Source organism: Anomaloglossus baeobatrachus, chromosome 10 (genome assembly GCF_048569485.1).
Source record: "Anomaloglossus baeobatrachus isolate aAnoBae1 chromosome 10, aAnoBae1.hap1, whole genome shotgun sequence".
Taxonomy (NCBI): domain Eukaryota; kingdom Metazoa; phylum Chordata; class Amphibia; order Anura; family Aromobatidae; genus Anomaloglossus; species Anomaloglossus baeobatrachus.
This window is the reverse complement of record NC_134362.1, coordinates 34,473,353-34,490,656: the sequence shown is the minus strand read 5'-3', so window position 1 is coordinate 34,490,656 and position 17,304 is coordinate 34,473,353. Positions and strand designations below refer to the sequence as shown.

The 17,304-nt window shown below is 49.2% G+C and overlaps 1 protein-coding gene across 1 annotated transcript in view; it reads left to right on the top strand.

Annotated features, from left to right (window-relative positions):
* The first annotated feature begins 5,167 nt into the window (after positions 1-5,167).
* Positions 5,168-17,304, top strand: part of CTR9 (CTR9 component of Paf1/RNA polymerase II complex) — a 34,372-nt gene continuing 22,235 nt past the window's right edge. Inside the window, exons 1-11 of the mRNA XM_075325790.1 lie at positions 5,168-5,334; positions 5,923-6,021; positions 8,973-9,212; positions 9,397-9,514; positions 9,592-9,681; positions 9,867-10,015; positions 11,747-11,854; positions 11,967-12,074; positions 12,165-12,401; positions 12,791-12,880; positions 12,966-13,094. Of these exons, the coding sequence (XP_075181905.1) occupies positions 5,290-5,334; positions 5,923-6,021; positions 8,973-9,212; positions 9,397-9,514; positions 9,592-9,681; positions 9,867-10,015; positions 11,747-11,854; positions 11,967-12,074; positions 12,165-12,401; positions 12,791-12,880; positions 12,966-13,094 (1,413 nt within the window). The 5' untranslated portion in view covers positions 5,168-5,289. The remainder of the gene's footprint in view (positions 5,335-5,922; positions 6,022-8,972; positions 9,213-9,396; positions 9,515-9,591; positions 9,682-9,866; positions 10,016-11,746; positions 11,855-11,966; positions 12,075-12,164; positions 12,402-12,790; positions 12,881-12,965; positions 13,095-17,304) is intronic.

Sequence of the window (17,304 nt, the reverse complement as noted above, 5' to 3'; positions counted from 1 at the left end):
TACAGCAACCTCTCTACAGAAAAAGGGCGTCGCGGGTGGATCAACACCAATCCACACCATGCACTGAACAGGCATCCAAAAACACTCAGGAGGCAACTCAGGATAAGTAATGTATGTACACAGTGACTGCACCAGCAGAATAGTGAGTGCAGCTCTGGAGTATAATACAGAATGTAGCTCAGGATCAGTACAGGATAAGTAATGTAATGTATGTGCACAGTGACTGCACCAGCAGAATAGTGAGTGCAGCTCTGGAGGATAATACAGAAAGTAACTCAGGATCAGTACAGGATAAGTAATGTAATGTATGTACACAGTGACTGCACCAGCAGAATAGTGAGTGCAGCTCTGAAGTATAATACAGGATGTAACTCAGGATCAGTACAGGATAAGTAATGTAATGTATGTACACAGTGACTGCACCAGCAGAATAGTGAGTGCAGCTCTGGAGTATAATACAGTAGGTAACTCAGGATCAGTAATGTAATGTATGTACACAGTGACTGCACCAGCAGAATAGTGAGTGCAGCTCTGGAGGATAATACAGAAAGTAACTCAGGATCAGTACAGGATAAGTAATGTAATGTATGTACACAGTGACTGCACCAGCAGAAAAGTGAGTGCAGCTCTGGAGTATAATACAGGCTGTAAGTCAGGATCAGTACAGGATAAGTAATGTATGTACACAGTGACTGCACCAGCAGAATAGTGAGTGCAGCTCTGGAGTATAATACAGGCTGTAAGTCAGGATCAGTACAGGATAAGTAATGTATGTACACAGCGACTGCACCAGCAGAATAGTGAGTGCAGCTCTGGAGTATAATACAGGCTGTAAGTCAGGATCAGTACAGGATAAGTAATGTATGTACACAGCGACTGCACCAGCAGAATAGTGAGTGCAGCTCTGGAGTATAATACAGGCTGTAAGTCAGGATCAGTACAGGATAAGCAATGTAATGTATGTACACAGTGACTGTACCAGCAGAAAAGTGAGTGCAGCTCTGGAGTATAATACAGGATGTAACTCAGGATCAGTAATGTAATGTATGTACACAGTGACTGCACCAGCAGAATAGTGAGTGCAGCTCTGGAGGATAATACAGAAAGTAACTCAGGATCAGTACAGGATAAGTAATGTAATGTATGTACACAGTGACTGCACCAGTAGAAAAGTGAGTGCAGCTCTGGAGTATAATACAGGCTGTAAGTCAGGATCAGTACAGGATAAGTAATGTATGTACACAGTGACTGCACCAGCAGAATAGTGAGTGCAGCTCTGGAGTATAATACAGGCTGTAAGTCAGGATCAGTACAGGATAAGTAATGTATGTACACAGCGACTGCACCAGCAGAATAGTGAGTGCAGCTCTGGAGTATAATACAGGCTGTAAGTCAGGATCAGTACAGGATAAGTAATGTATGTACACAGCGACTGCACCAGCAGAATAGTGAGTGCAGCTCTGGAGTATAATACAGGCTGTAAGTCAGGATCAGTACAGGATAAGCAATGTAATGTATGTACACAGTGACTGTACCAGCAGAAAAGTGAGTGCAGCTCTGGAGTATAATACAGGATGTAACTCAGGATCAGTAATGTAATGTATGTACACAGTGACTGCACCAGCAGAATAGTGAGTGCAGCTCTGGAGTATAATACAGGATGTAACTCAGGATCAGTACAGGATAAGTAATGTAATGTATGTACACAGTGACTGCACCAGTAGAATAGTGAGTGCAGCTCTGGAGTATAATACAGGATGTAACTCAGGATCAGTACAGGATAAGTAATATAGGTACACAGTGACTGCACCAGTAGAATAGTGAGTACAGCTCTGGAGTATAATACAGGATGTAAATCGGGATCAGTACAGGATAAGTAATCTAGGTACACAGTGACTGCACCAGTAGAATAGTGAGTGCAGCTCTGCAGTATAATACAGGATGTAACTCAGGATCAGTACAGGATCAGTAATGTAATGTATGTATACAGTGACTGCATCAGCAGAATAGTGAGTGCAGCTCTGGAGTAACACAATGTAATTTTTGCTATCTGCTTCATCGATCGGCTGGCAGCCATCTCTCCATACAGAGGAGCGCTCGTTCAGCTGAGTGCTTTTGCGTTATCTATGAGAGAACTGCTGCTAGACATGTCTGGTGGTAGCTTAGATCTGGGAGAATAAAACAATTGGCAGATGGAAAACGAACTTGCTGAATTTTTACTTATTTGTCCGCAGCATCCCCCTGTACACATTAGACTTTGGGTCGAATCCGTTGAGATCGGTGGGCTCAGCTAACATTAGTCCAATGTGGAATATGGGGGGCTTTAGCATGTTCCTCCAGGGATTTCCTTGGTCCAGGGATGCTGTTCCCTGGCATCTCTCCTCCAGGAATCTCTTTGCCTTTCTTCCTCTTCTGTCTGAGCAATGCTTTAGTTTTCATACCCATTTGGGCCTCCAATGGTACTCATCCCCCCCTTCCCAGTTAGAAACACTATGATCAAAGACCAAACGAGTTCACTTTACACTAACAAGCCTCTAATAGTTCTTGGAGCGACTATTCTGCTTATATTGGGCATCAGAGTGGCAGAGTTTATTATAAATACTATATATAGAGCAGGAGACTCTCCAGGCGCAGACTGGTAATGAGCGGTGGCAGCCGCCCCGCCATGTAACATATCCCTTAATTAAGAATACAGCACTTGTATTATACCAGCATGGACAGGGCCATGGTTTCTGACATTCCCCATAAATTACCACTGTCATGGCTGTCCATACTGGTCAAACTGAACTCATGGAGCCTCATCCATGTTTATGTAACTTGGTCACAGTGTTTTAACCTCTTCCTGCAAAACAGCAGCTTCAGAGCTGACATCATAGTAGTGCTTGTGCCTGTAGGACACAATGCAGCAGTGCCCTCTAGGGAGCAAGGGAGGAATTGTTTTAGTTTAGTTGAGCCTTTATCCTTACTGCATTTGCACCTATGTTTTCTGTAGCTTTAGTTTTTTTCCTGCGCCTTTTTCTTCTTAAAAGATGCCCTTTTTTTTTTTCAAGCCTATTTTATACGTGTTCACCTGTTTGTTTGTTTATTGGGGGGGGGTTTCGTTGCGAAAAAAAGTTTTGTTTTTAATCGTTGCAAAAAAAGGATAAAGATAAAAATAAAAGGCCTTTTTTTATTATGTGCAAAATTTATGAATTGTGTGGGTTATTTTGAAGAATTTGGCACAAAACATCAATGGAAGTGACAAGTAAAAAAAAAACAAAAGTGACTTTAACACCGAAGTAAAAAGGCAAGAGATGAATCTGGGCTAAAATATTATGGCCATCAATAACGCTGTACTGTGAATATGTACCATGTGTACTCGAAAAATAAGCCCAACGCTGAAAATAAGCCCCAGCAGGAATTTTCGGCCTAAGGTTTAAATATAAGCCCTACCCAGAAAATAAGCCATGGTTGCACTTCAATAATGAAGGGTCCATGCAGCTAAAAAAGTTAAAGAATACTGCAGGGCACTTCATGAAGGAAAATAGACACCCCAAAAGAAAGAAGACAGAAGACCCTACAATCATACTCACCAGACCTCGAATGGGAGGCTGTGGAATGCAAGAATTTGCGGTGGAATGCATCGAGGACCTGTGGTGGAATGCATCGAGGACCTGCGGTGGAACACACACACACACACACATGGCGATACTGTATTGCTCCAGGGACTTGGGACGCTGCGAAATTCGAGGACCTGCGGTGGAATACACACACACATAGTGATACCGTACTGCTCCAGAGACCTAGGACGCTGCGAAATTCGAGGACCTGCGCTGGAATACACACACACACACATGGTGATACTGTACTGCTCCAGGGACCTGGGTCACAGCTGAATGTGAGGACCTGCAGTGGAACGCATTGATGCGTTCCAACACAGGTCCTCGAATTTCACAGCATCCCAGGTCCCTGGGGCAGTATGGTATCACCGGGTGTGTGTGTTCCACCGCAGGTCCTCAATGCGTTCCACCACAGGGCCTCCCATTTCACAGCGTCCCTGGAGCAGTATGGTATCACCGGGTGTGTGTGTTCCACTGCAGGTCCTCAATGCGTTCCACCACAGGTCCTCGCATTTCGCAGCATCCCAAGTGCCCGGAGCAGTATGGTATCACCGGTTGTGTGTGTTCCACCGCAGGTCCTCGATGCGTTCCACCACATGTCCTCGACATGTTCCACTGCAGGTCCTTGCGTTCCACAGTGCTGCTGGTCGGAAACATTACGGTACCACCAGATGTTTTTGTGTGTGTGTATGATATTCCTGCGATCTGATGATGATCTGGTGTGTATGAGTGCCGGCTGGAATCAGGAGAGGACTGCTGTGGAGCACATGAGGACCTGCTGGGAGCATGTCCACTGTGGAAAAAGAAAACCTGGGACCGATGCAGATGGGTCTGGTATGATTCTCCTTGGGGGTGTCTGTCTTTTTGGGGGGTAAACTTACCCCCAAACTGTGTTTCCCCAGAAATAAGCCATAGTGTATTTTTCAGGGCAAAAAATAGTATGAGTGTCATATTTTCGGGGAAACAAGGTATGTAGCCTGTATTGTGGCCAGTGATGAGAAATCGCTCTTCAGAAAGATTAACGCACCATACTGGACGTGCCCCATGTTCTCCGCCGTGCTTTGGGGGAAAGTGGAACATAAAAAAATTGTGGGGTCTGCTCGGGTCTTTTGTAGCAGACTGGTTACTGGAGCCCCGCAGTCAGGGCCGGCTCTAGGTACAGTCTCCATTCTCGATTTTTCCTTCTCACCTTCCCAGACATAACTTTTGTAATGTTTTGGTCACTACATTACTAGTTATAGGGGCTTGTTTTGAACAATAGTTTACTTATTCCCATTTTGAGGTCCATACGTCTTTGTGACCTGTACCCTGTGCTGTCACTCATCCTCTGATCATTATAATAATACTAAAAAATAAAAGTATTAAAATGTACAGCAAATAATCTATATTTACAGGTATCCAACCAATACAATGGCGGCTCAATCGTTTACAGGCGACACTTTCTTAAAGCTCGTCATAAGGTGTCGCCGGAAGTGAAGAAATTGGTAACTTCCGGTCAGGATGTTGACAATGACCCCGCCGGGCCGCCGTTCTGCTCAATGGTTGGAAGATGGTGCGTACGAAGAGAGAATGGGAGAGACTCCTCCTCTTCCTGGTCATGTGACTCTGATGTCACGGCAGGCTTCTCGGTCGCGCCGTTGAGTTCTAGGACGCATTTTGGACGGTGGGAGCTGAAGGAGCGGAAGCAGCCATGTCTCGGGGCTCCATAGAGATCCCCCTGCGGGACACTGACGAGGTGAGGACGGGACGGGGAGAGAGGGGGCCACCAAGCACCTCACCCCCCCCATCACATCCTGTTATTAACCCTTCACATCCTGTTATTAACCCTTCACATCCTGCAGACTGTTGTCTTGTGCTGATTCTGTGTATGTGCTCTGCTGTTGCCTTTTTTTTTTTTTTTTTTTTTTTTTAAATTCCAGGAACCATAACTTTTTTTCATTATTTTTCTATCCTGTAAGGGATTTTTTTTGGTGTGTGTGTTTTTTTTTTTTTTTTGTTTTTTTTTTATTAATTTTTAATGAGCCGTGTAGTGACCGGGCAGAGCGGACCAGTAATGGGGGCGCGGCGCTCCTCCGTTTTCAGGCGTCTCCTGTGACTGGTCACTTGTCTATAGCGCTCCCTCATCTGTCAGTCTGCAGCGTATGGGCAGATCACAGGATCTGCCGAGCGTCCCGTGACTCCGTCTGCCGTCATCACCGCATCTCATACTGACCTCTCACACCATTGTGGTCCCCACAGTCACAGTCACCGGGTGCCGGATCTGTCCCATAAGCCTTGTTTTGCCTCTTTGGTACCAATATCTGTCTTGCGTTCCCTCCTGCAGGTCATCGAGCTCGACTTCGATCAGTTACCGGAGGGGGATGAGGTGATCAGTATCCTGAAGCAGGAGCACACCCAGCTGCACATATGGATCGCCTTAGCGGTAAGTGTCCAGCACTCTGACAACTGATGACACCCACAAATGGCCGCCATGGGTTCTGCTTTCAGTATGGTGGCACTATGGACGGGTGCGATATCTGGCTGCCATGGGTTATGCTTACAGTATGGTGGCACTATGGACGGGTGTAATATGTGGCCGCCATGGGTTCTGCTTACAGTATGGTGGCACTATGGACGGGTGCGATATCCGGCTGCCATGTGTTCTGCTTACAGTATGGCAGCACTATGGATGGGTGCGATATCCGGCTGCCATGTGTTCTGCTTACAGTATGGCGGCACTATGGATGGGTGCGATATCCGGCTGCCATGTGTTCTGCTTACAGTATGGCAGCACTATGGATGGGTGCGATAACAAGCCGCCATGTGTTTTGCTTGCAGTATGGCGACACTATAGACGGGTGCGATGTCTGGCTGCCATGGGTTCTGCCTACAGTATGGCAGCACTATGGATGGGTGCGATAAATTTCCGCCATGTGTTTTGCTTACAGTATGGTGGCACTATGGACGGGTGCGATATCCGGCTGCCATGGGTTCTGCCTACAGTATGGCAGCACTATGGATGGGTGCGCTAACCGGCCACCATGTGTTTTGCTTACAGTATGGCGACACTATAGACTGGTGCAATGTCTGGCTGCCATGGGTTCTGCCTACAGTATGGCGGCACTATGAACGGGTGTGATAACCGGCCTTCTTGTACGCAGGGTACAGTGCCTGTCCAATAACCGTCCGCCTCCTACCCTTGTACACAGGTTACGGGACCTCTTCCAATTATTCATCATTGAAGTGATAAAGCTATCGGCATGCTCATCTCTGCTGGGATTTGTAGTTCCACAATAGCTGAACAATCTGTGCTGATCACTCAGACGTTACAGCAGCCAGGCTATGTCCCTTTAAACCAGTGCGGTGACTGCTGACCCATCTATGATCAGTCTGCACCATGAGCCGATGGTGGTGCAAATCCTGAGACGTGACAATAGTTTTATATGATAGTGACGGCTGTAGATTATTTGCAAAAAAATTGACCCAATGATCAACAGAGCGCACCAATGCCATTCCTTAAAAGATCCCACTGATATCCTTGTTGGAGCGCCTCCTAGTGGTGCATGATATATATATATATATATATATATATATATATATATATATATATATATATATATATAATAATTTTTTTTAGGTCTATTCTGTATCTATCCATATATAATTTAAAGGTTTGGTCCTGTCACCTTCCCCCACCCTAGGCCCATTTGGGACATACAGTGCCTACAAGTAGTATTCAACCCCCTGCAGATTTAGCAGGTTTACACATTCGGAATTAACTTGGCATTGTGACATTTGGACTGTAGATCAGCCTGGAAGTGTGAAATGCAGCAAAAAAGAATGTTATTTCTTTTTCTTTTTTTTTTTTTTTTTTTTTAAATTGTGAAAAGTTTATTCAGAGGGTCATTTATTATTCAAACCCTCAAACCACAAGAATTCTGTTTGGTTCCCCTAAAGTATTAAGAAGTATTTCAGGCACAAAGAACAATGAGCTTCACATGTTTGGATTAATTATCTCTTTTTCCAGCCTTTTCTGACTAATTAAGACCCTCCCCAAACTTGTGAACAGCACTCATACTTGGTCAACATGGGAAAGACAAAGAAGCATTCCAAGGCCATCAGAGACAAGATCGTGGAGGGTCACAAGGCTGGCAAGGGGTACAAAACCCTTTCCAAGGAGTTGGGCCTACCTGTCTCCACTGTTGGGAGCATCATCCGGAAGTGGAAGGCTTATGGAACTACTGTTAGCCTTCCACTGCCTGGACAGCCTTTGAAAGTTTCCACCCGTGTCGAGGCCAGGCTTGTCCGAAGAGTCAAGGCTAACCCAAGGACAACAAGGAAGGAGCTCCAGGAAGATCTCATGGCAGTGGGGACATTGGTTTCAGTCAGTACCATAAGTAACGTACTCCACCGCAATGGTCTCCATTCCAGACGAGCCCGTAAGGTACCTTTACTTTCAAAGCGTCATGTCAAGGCTCGTCTACAGTTTGCTCATGATCACTTGGAGGACTCTGAGACAGACTGGTTCAAGGTTCTCTGGTCTGATGAGACCAAGATCGAGATCTTTGGTGCCAACCACACACGTGACGTTTGGAGACTGGATGGCACTGCATACGACCCCAAGAATACCATCCGTACAGTCAAGTATGGTGGTGGCAGCATCATGCTGTGGGGCTATTTCTCAGCCAAGGGGCCTGGCCATCTGGTCCGCATCCATGGGAAGATGGATAGCACGGCCTACCTGGAGATTTTGGCCAAGAATCATCTTCCAACAAGACAACGACCCAAAGCATACAGCCAATTAAACCAAGGCCTGGTTCAAGAGGGAAAAAATCAAGGTGTTGCAGTGGCCTAGTCAGTCTCCTGACCTTAACCCAATTGAAAACTTGTGGAAGGAGCTCAAGATTAAAGTCCACATGAGACACCCAAAGAACCTAGATAACTTGGAGAAGATCTGCATGGAGGAGTGGGCCAAGATAACTCCAGAGACCTGTGCCGGCCTGATCAGGTCTTATAAAAGACGATTATTAGCTGTAATTGCCAACAAGGGTTATTCCACAAAATATTAAACCTAGGGGTTGAATAATAATTGACCCACACTTTTATGTTGAAAATGTATTAAAATTTAACTGAGCAACATAACTTGTTGGTTTGTAAGATTTATGCATCTGTTAATAAATCCTGCTCTTGTTTGAAGTTTGCAGGCTCTAACTTATTTGCATCTTATCAAACCTGCTAAATCTGCAGGGGGTTGAATACTACTTGTAGGCACTGTGTGTGAAGAGGTTTTGGTTGTGCTGTATTAGTCCCGTCCAGAGATAGACTCCTCCTTCGGCCGTCTCTTGCAATAAGATGTGTTTGCTCCTCACTCATGTGCCATCATTCTGTCTATAGCTGGAGTATTACAAGCAGGGGAAGACAGAAGACTTCGTGAAGCTTCTGGAGGCGGCACGGATAGACGGCAATCTAGATTACCGGGACCATGAGAAGGATCAGATGACCTGTCTGGATACACTGGCCGCTTACTATGTCCAGCAGGCGCGGAAAGAGAAGAATAAAGACAGCAAGAAGGAGCTGATCACTCAGGCCACCCTGCTGTACACAATGGCCGACAAGATCATCATGTACGACCAGGTGAGCGCAGTGTGTACAGAACCTGTGATGCTCCAGTGAAACAGTCCTATCGCTTTCAGGGCATGCTGGGATTTGTAGGTTACAAGAAACCGTCTGCCATAATTAATTTGTGGGATTCGACTGAGGTCAGAGCCAGGGGCTGGTGTCGTATGGCCGAGGAGCCTTCATTATATGTGTTTTCCAGAACCACTTGCTGGGCAGAGCCTGCTTCTGTCTGCTGGAGGGAGACAAGATGGACCAGGCGGACGCCCAATTTCACTTCGTTCTCAACCAGTCACCGAATAACATTCCCGCTTTGCTCGGTAAGTTGCGGAATGACGTCCATGTTGGATTTACTCATGAGTTTTGTTTATTACACTTTTCTTTATGAATTTTGCAGGAAAGGCTTGCATCTCCTTTAACAAGAAGGACTACAGAGGAGCCCTGGCCTATTATAAGAAGGCTCTGCGTACCAACCCCGGCTGCCCTGGTAAGGCCACTGACGAGAGACGTGTCTTTTAATGGATTCTGTCTTCAGGGTGTAACCTTGTTCTTGCGGTGTGGCCTTGTAACGTCCTAAAGTGTACAATGTTAGAGGAGCATTGAGAGCAATAAGGGGGTCTTTGTTTGCTGTTAAAGGGGCCAGTCCACCATCTAAATGTTCTGTTTCCGCAGCCGGCGTGAGGTTAGGAATGGGACACTGTTTTGTGAAGCTCAACAAGCTGGATAAGGCTCGCTTGGCCTTTGGACGTGCTCTGGACCTGAACCCCAAATGTGTCGGTGCCCTGGTGGGCCTGGCAGTTCTGGAACTGAACAACAAGGAGGTAAGCGACCCAAAGTGTCTTGTCATGTACTGTATTTTTCGTTTTATAAGACGCACTGGATTATAAGATGCACCCTAAATTTAGAGAGAAAAAATAAAAATGGGGTCCGTCTTATACTCCTGTGTTGTCTTACCGGAGGGGGGCGGCAGTGGTGGTGAAGCGGGGGTCACAGGAGGCAGAGATTGTGCTAGCAGCTGCGGCGGGTCAGTGGCGGCGGCAGCGGTAGGTCAGTGGCGACAGCATCAGAGGCGTCAGGTGAGTGGTGGAGCAGGTCGGTGCGGTGAATGTCCCAGTCTGTCTGCGGTCCTGGTTCAATTGATGGCGCCTGGAGCGGTGCATACGCAGATGGAGCTCTCATCCAAGAGCTCCATCTGCGCACATGCTGACTCCCGGCACCATCATTTGAAACTGGGACCGCGAACACACTGGGAAACCAGCCGCACAACCGCCCGCACGCATAGAGTGGCAGCCAGCAGGCCACCTGCACAGAGAGGCAGCCAGCATCCAGGACAGAGAGGCAGCTGGCACCCGGCTGCCCGCACACAGGCACCTGGCTGCCCGCACGCACCCGGTTGCCGCACAGACAGCCCCCCCCGATAAGCTGTATTCGAATTTTAAGCTGCACCCCTCATTTCCTCCCAAAAATTTGAGAGGAAAAGTGCGTCTTATAATCCGAAAAATACAGTATATTTGTGTTTTCTGTCTAAATCCCCCACACGTACAGCACCAGGGATTCAAAAGCAAATAATAACCCAATGTTTGCTCGCTGCCGTCTGCGCTCCTAGTTTTGGTGCGTCTGATGGTAATCAGCACCCAGGAATAAAGACGTAAAATTACTTTACTAGAGGATTTTTGTTCTTTACAAATTGATATATGAAACCACAATTTACCCCTATTCTTTCCCCTTATAAATAGCGCTGCAATGTATTAGTTCTGTTTTTGCGGTAAATTCATTTTGGTTTGTTCCATCGTCTTCTCAGACTCATCATTTTATTATTTTTTAGTCGAAGGAACTAACGAGGCTTGTCCTTTTTGTGTGATGCGCCGACGCTGATCAAACAGGGCTTTGTAGCAAGGTATCCCAACCCATAACTTATTCATTAGTGCGTGTTTGACCCCTGAGACCCCCAGTGTTCCCGTGGACACTTCTGCTCTCTTAGTCATTCTTTGGAGTGCTGGAGATGGCAGAGAGCAGTTCTATGCTTGGAATCGCTGGGGAACATGGCAATTGGACCCCCACTGACCAGTAAATTATCCCCCATCCTATTGATGGGGGATAACTATTGCTTTATAGCAGTACAAAGAAGGCAGTGGTGGGGGCCTTCAGTAGGACAAAATCAGCATGCCATGGGAAGGTACCCATCCTTTCCGTGTCATACTGAATTTGTCCTACTGAAGACCCCCACCACTGCCTTCCTACAAAGCAATAGTTATCCCCGATCCTTTTTATAGGGGATTCCTTCCTGATAGCTAAAGGTCCAACCCCTTAAATGCTGATGTCAGCGGTTGACAGCAGCTTTTATACGGTTGAACAGCAGTGATAGGAGCAAGGTCTGATCACTACTATGAGAGGCAGGTGCTCAATGTATAACACGGCTGAGCCCAGAACATACACCCGGCATCTGCCGTCCCTGCACTTCAGGGTTTGATCACAACCAGTGTGTCCTATATGTGGTTACGTGTTTTGGAGAAATCCTGTTTCTGACCATGTTGGGTTTTTTTTTTCCACAGGCCGATTCCATAAAAAATGGCGTCCAGCTGTTGTCGAAAGCGTACACCATTGACCCCAGCAACCCTATGGTGCTCAATCATTTGGCCAATCACTTTTTCTTCAAGAAGGTGAGAATGATTTGTAGTGTTTAAGGAAAAATCCAATTATAACGCTCCTATACTGTAAATCTTCTGGTCATTATATGTGTAATTTCAAGGGTTTTGGTTTATTCTCCTCCAGGATTACAGCAAAGTTCAGCATCTGGCTCTCCACGCATTTCACAACACTGAAGTGGAGGCCATGCAGGCAGAGAGCTGCTACCAGCTCGCCCGCTCCTTCCATGTGCAGGTATGGGGGGGCAGTTGTCCCGGATGAGGTGGGGGGATTCATGAGGGTTGTCTCGTCCCTCACTCAGGGTTTCGCATTCTCTTACCTCAGGAGGATTACGATCAGGCGTTCCAGTACTACTACCAGGCCACACAGTTTGCCGCCGCCTCGTTTGTGCTTCCGTTTTTCGGATTGGGACAGATGTATATATACCGCGGTGATAAGGAGAACGCAGCCCAGTGTTTCGAAAAAGTTCTCAAGGCCTATCCCAACAACTACGAGACCATGAAGATCCTGGGGTCACTGTACGCTGCCTCCGAGGACCAGGAGAAGAGGGACATTGCAAAGGTGAGGAGACGGCGCGTCCCAGACCGGTGCAGGTTAAGGCCCCCCCCCCCCCCACATCAGACTAAAATAGGCCGATACCGATGGATTCAGCAGCAGATTACCATTTATGGGGGTCTCTGACAGATGATTGTTGAGGGAGATGAGGGTCCGGCGTGTCTGATCCTTCTGGCTCTCATAGATTAGTATCTGCCGGTGGAATCTGACCGCGGTTCTCGTGGATAAAACGTGAGCGAGCGCTTCAGTTTTAGGGGGAAGTTGGGTGAGATCTAAAATGTATGTACAGTGTAACCCTCTAAAGGGGGAGTCCAGGACCCCGTCTATAACATCCAGATCCTCTCGTAATGAACCTATATGATGTTTAGTTCTTCAGTCGCTGCTTCTCCCTATAGAGTCACCTAAAGAAAGTCACTGAGCAGTACCCGGATGATGTGGAGGCCTGGATCGAGCTCGCTCAGATTTTGGAGCAGACAGACATCCTGGTAAGATTTATTACCCGTATAGGAAGGGGGAGAGGTGCGTATTTTGTGCGTCTGCCTGTCTTTAACAGTCTTCTGTCCTCCTCAGAATGCCCTCTCCGCCTACGGCACAGCAACACGGATCCTACAGGAGAAGGTGCAGGCGGATGTTCCTCCGGAGATCCTGAATAACGTGGGAGCTCTTCACTACCGCCTGGGCAACCTTGGAGAAGCAAAGGTATCTGATGTCTCAGGGGGGCGCTGCTTCCTTAGGTTAAAATGCCAGGAGCCCAATAGTCATCGGAAGGTTTGGGGGTTTTTTTGCCTTCATTTAAAGGGAACCTGTCACTAGTTTTTTGCCCTGTAAGCTGCGGCCACCACCAGTGGGCTCTTATATACTGCATTCTAACATCTATATATATAATTGCCTTATTCTGTCTGTCTGTCTGTCTGTCTGTCTGTCTTCAAAATTGTGTCCTTCCGGTGACATTGTGTCCTTACGGTGACACAAAGCTGATTGGCCGCTGGGCTCGCCATGGCCCCGCCCCCCCACACCGATTGGCCGCTCGCCCAGGCTGCGCCCCCACACGGATTGGCCAGTCGCTCGCCCAGGCTCCGCCCCCCCCGCAGATTGGCCTCTCGCCCCGGCACCCTGCAGGCATTGGCAATTCGGCCACGCCACGCCCCCCCTCACGCAACGCACGCTAGCTCTGGCCCCTTCCACCTCCCCCCGCGCATTCCCCGAACTGACACGGCTGTCACGGAGGTGAGTACTGTACTCCCATCCCCCCCCCCCGCTCGCACGGGAGTGGTGTGGGCTCCCGTGCGAGCGGGGGACGGGATACGTTGACATGGTTACAAGCGCATCAAGGTCCTGCAGCGGCGGAAGATCCACACGCACACACATAACAGCACACACATACACACACATCAGATCACACTCACTCTCACACACACACCTCACACACACATCACACACACATCACATCGCATCCACACACTCACAGCATCCGGCGATTGTGAGGCAAATCCCGGGATATGAAGATGAATTATGACTCCAGTCATAATCCCTCATCACTCCCTGGCAGTGCCCCCTCCCTTCTTGTTCTCAGTGTTCCACTTACACCTCCATGGCCATGTCCTGTGATATGGAAATTAGGTGGCTTGGGGACAATGGACACAGGATGACTCCCTGCCGTGACCCTGTAGTGGGGGCTGCTAGCTAGTTAGCAAGGCTATGGAAATAGCCAGACAGAACGACTCCAGTAAAAAATGGTTCATATCTCGCAAGCCATATTTCCGATAAATATGGCAACCATAAAAATGGTGTCTCCGCATGCGGACGATGCCGGCACACCCTTTTTATGGGAGCAGGACATTGGGAAATGCCCCAGGCGTGATATCAGCCAATGGGGAACTGGCAGACAGGTCATGAGTCCCCTCGTTCTGTAGCTAAATTCATAACTGTCACAATGAGAGCATTGGCGTCCGCCTACGACGCTCCCAGGCAAAGTTATGGCCCATATTCCATGTTGTGGATTGTCCATAACTCAAGCCAGGGGTGGAGCAGTGCTCCCTCTGAGGTCACTAAGGTAGGAGGGGACCTGGATTTGCCCAGGTTGATAACCCTACTTCGGCCATTTTCCAGTGTTCTTTTCGCTGGGGGCACGTGTAGGAAACATCTGTGGGAAGGATCCTAGAAACCTGGGTACAGCGCCCCCCTGTGGCCAGACGCAACAAGGTAACCGCTGGAACTGTGTATGCCTGTTTGTAACCCATGCTTTGATTGTAACTGTACTCTGACATATGTATATTCTGTAGATTCCCTATTGTATATATTGTAGTTTCTAGTGTGCTTTAGGCTGATTAAATTATATAATTAATCTTGGGCTGTTCTGTTATCTCGATCTTGAATCCCACGTCTGTGTGTTCGGCTAATAGTTACCGTAAATCGGTTGGTGGCAGCGAATTGTGCCAAGGATTATTGTGGGGAGGCCAGTGAGATTCGGGGAGATTTTATATATTCCGCCCGCGGAGGTCGGGGGAATATATACCCTACTCTCACTGGGGACCCTTCAATAATCGGCATAAGTAGTATAGCGGCCTCCTTGCTTATTGTCGGGCAATTCCATAATTGGCCTGACTATAAGAGGGGCGCTAGAGAGCGCGTCACGTGCTCTGTCGGTCGGGAGGTATAAAGGAGGGGTGACCCCCACTTGTTACCCCCCGATTGTGACGTACTGGTAGCCAGCGCGGGGGATTTCTGAGTGACCCCCCCGGTGGTTTGTGACATATTGGTGGCAAGCGGTGGGATCGAGATAATAGTGTGTGAGACCCATACTCCCAGACACTAAAGACTGCCTGCAGCAGCTGTGGCTGCTGGGGTCTTCAGACTAGCTCAACACTAGAGTGTCAGAGTGCAGATACTGTAAGGTGTGTGGAGGCATCAGGTGTCAGTTCTGTGTCAGTGACCAAAAGTCTGCAAGAATGGCTGATGGCACCAGGAGCAGAGCTATGCAACTGGCCAATGCTAAAGCAGGAGCCGAAGAGAGGGAGGACGGTGCTGTGGGCAGTAATGAGGAGGTTGCCCACGAGTCCTCCAGGAGCTCGACGCCAGAAAACCGTTCTGCAGAGGACAGCGCACAAGCTGGCAATTATGGACAAGATGAGGAGCAGCTCACCCAAGGGTCCTCAACGAGCCAGATGCCAGCCCTCCGCTCTGCAAGGGACAGTGAATCACCAGGCTCCGCAGCGGGCCGCAGATCACCACGTGCCATTCCACCGAGCCTGGGAGGCTCGGATAGCCTTCTTCAAATGGCTATGGCCCTTCTCCAGGCTGGAGACCAGGAGGGCTACAAGGGACTCCTGGCAGAGCGCAGGGCAGAGCGGCAAGCAGCGCGTGAGGCTGAGGCTGCGGAGCGGCAGGCAGCGCGTGAAGAGCGCCAGGCAGAGCGTGACTATCAGCTGCAGCTAGCTCAGCTCCGGCCCTCATCAGCCACACGTGACCTTCAAGACACCAAACTTCCAAAGGTCCGTGTTGAGGACTTCCCAGTGCTGGAGAAGGATGGAGACTTGGACTCTTTCTTGACTGCTTTTGAACGGACTTGCTTGCAGCACCATCTGAACAAGGACCAGTGGGCCAAATACCTGACCCCCCGTTTAAGGGGTAAGGCCCTGGATATCCTTGGGGACTTGCCTGCTGAGGCAGATCAGGGCTACGACACCATCAAGCGGGCCCTGATCCAACAGTACAACCTCACCCCGGAGTCCTACCGCAAGAAGTTCCGGAGCCTACAGAAGGGACCAAAGGACTCCTGGGCTGACCACAGGCGGGCACTTGCCCGAGCTGCCGACCACTGGACCCAAGGCCTGCAGCTTTCCACCGGACCGGAGATCCTGGACTTGTTCATCACGGAGCAACTCTTGTGGAACTGCCCTGAGGATCTCCGCCAGTTCATCCGAGACCAGAAGCCAAAGGGGTCCACGGCTACAGCTGCCCTGGCCGATGACTACACCAACAATCGGGCCCCTGAGGCCAGGAGAGCAGCCACCAGCAGCACCTGGAGAGGGGGTAAGATGAACTCTGCGACTGCCCCACCTGCCCCTAGACTGCAGGGGGTGTCCCCCTCAACTCCCCTCTCCAGGCCCGTGGCAGAACCAAGACGGTGCCACCAGTGCAACCTACCTGGACACTTCAAGGCCATGTGCCCTCAGCGTCCCAAGGCCCCGGCTCCGTCCCCGTCCCAAGGGCCGCCCAAGGTGTATTGTGTGGGTGGGGGTGGTGGTAGGTCCCTGGACAGCTTCCAACCTGTCACCGTCGGCCGGTCTGTGACCATAGGACTGCGAGACAGCGCCTCGGAGGTGACTCTGGTGCGGCCTGAGATGGTGTCCCCCCAAGACCTGATCCCTGGAAAAACCCTCGCTGTCTCCGGGATTGGAGGCACTGACCCGGCGCTGCCTGTTGCTGACATTTATGTGGACTGGGGCGCAGGGCGGGGGGTGAGGGAGGTGGGGGTAACTGATCGGATCCCCGCAAACGTGCTACTTGGGACAGATTTGGGGCAGATAACCTCCCAGTTTGGGCCCCAACCAAGGGCTGAACCTTCAGCCAGTACTGACATGCCTCCGGACAATGTTAATGTGTTATCTATGAATGATGTAAGGGAGGAGGGAGTGAACTCTGATATTTCTGCTTGCATAGACACCATAGACACACACACCGCTGCAGCTGTGACAGGGGAGGGGGTCAGAGAAAGGTGTGACAATGCCTCTACAAGTAATCAGCCTGTGAGCTGGGATCTGTTGCCCTCTGCAGGGATAAGCAGAGAGCAGGGTGCTGCAGGGGGAGGACCAGTGTGTGGGGTGGGGGCTACCACAGCAAATGTGGGGTCCCCAGAGATTTCACAGCGGGGTTCTGTTGCTGCAGGGGGGGAACAGGCAGGTGAGAT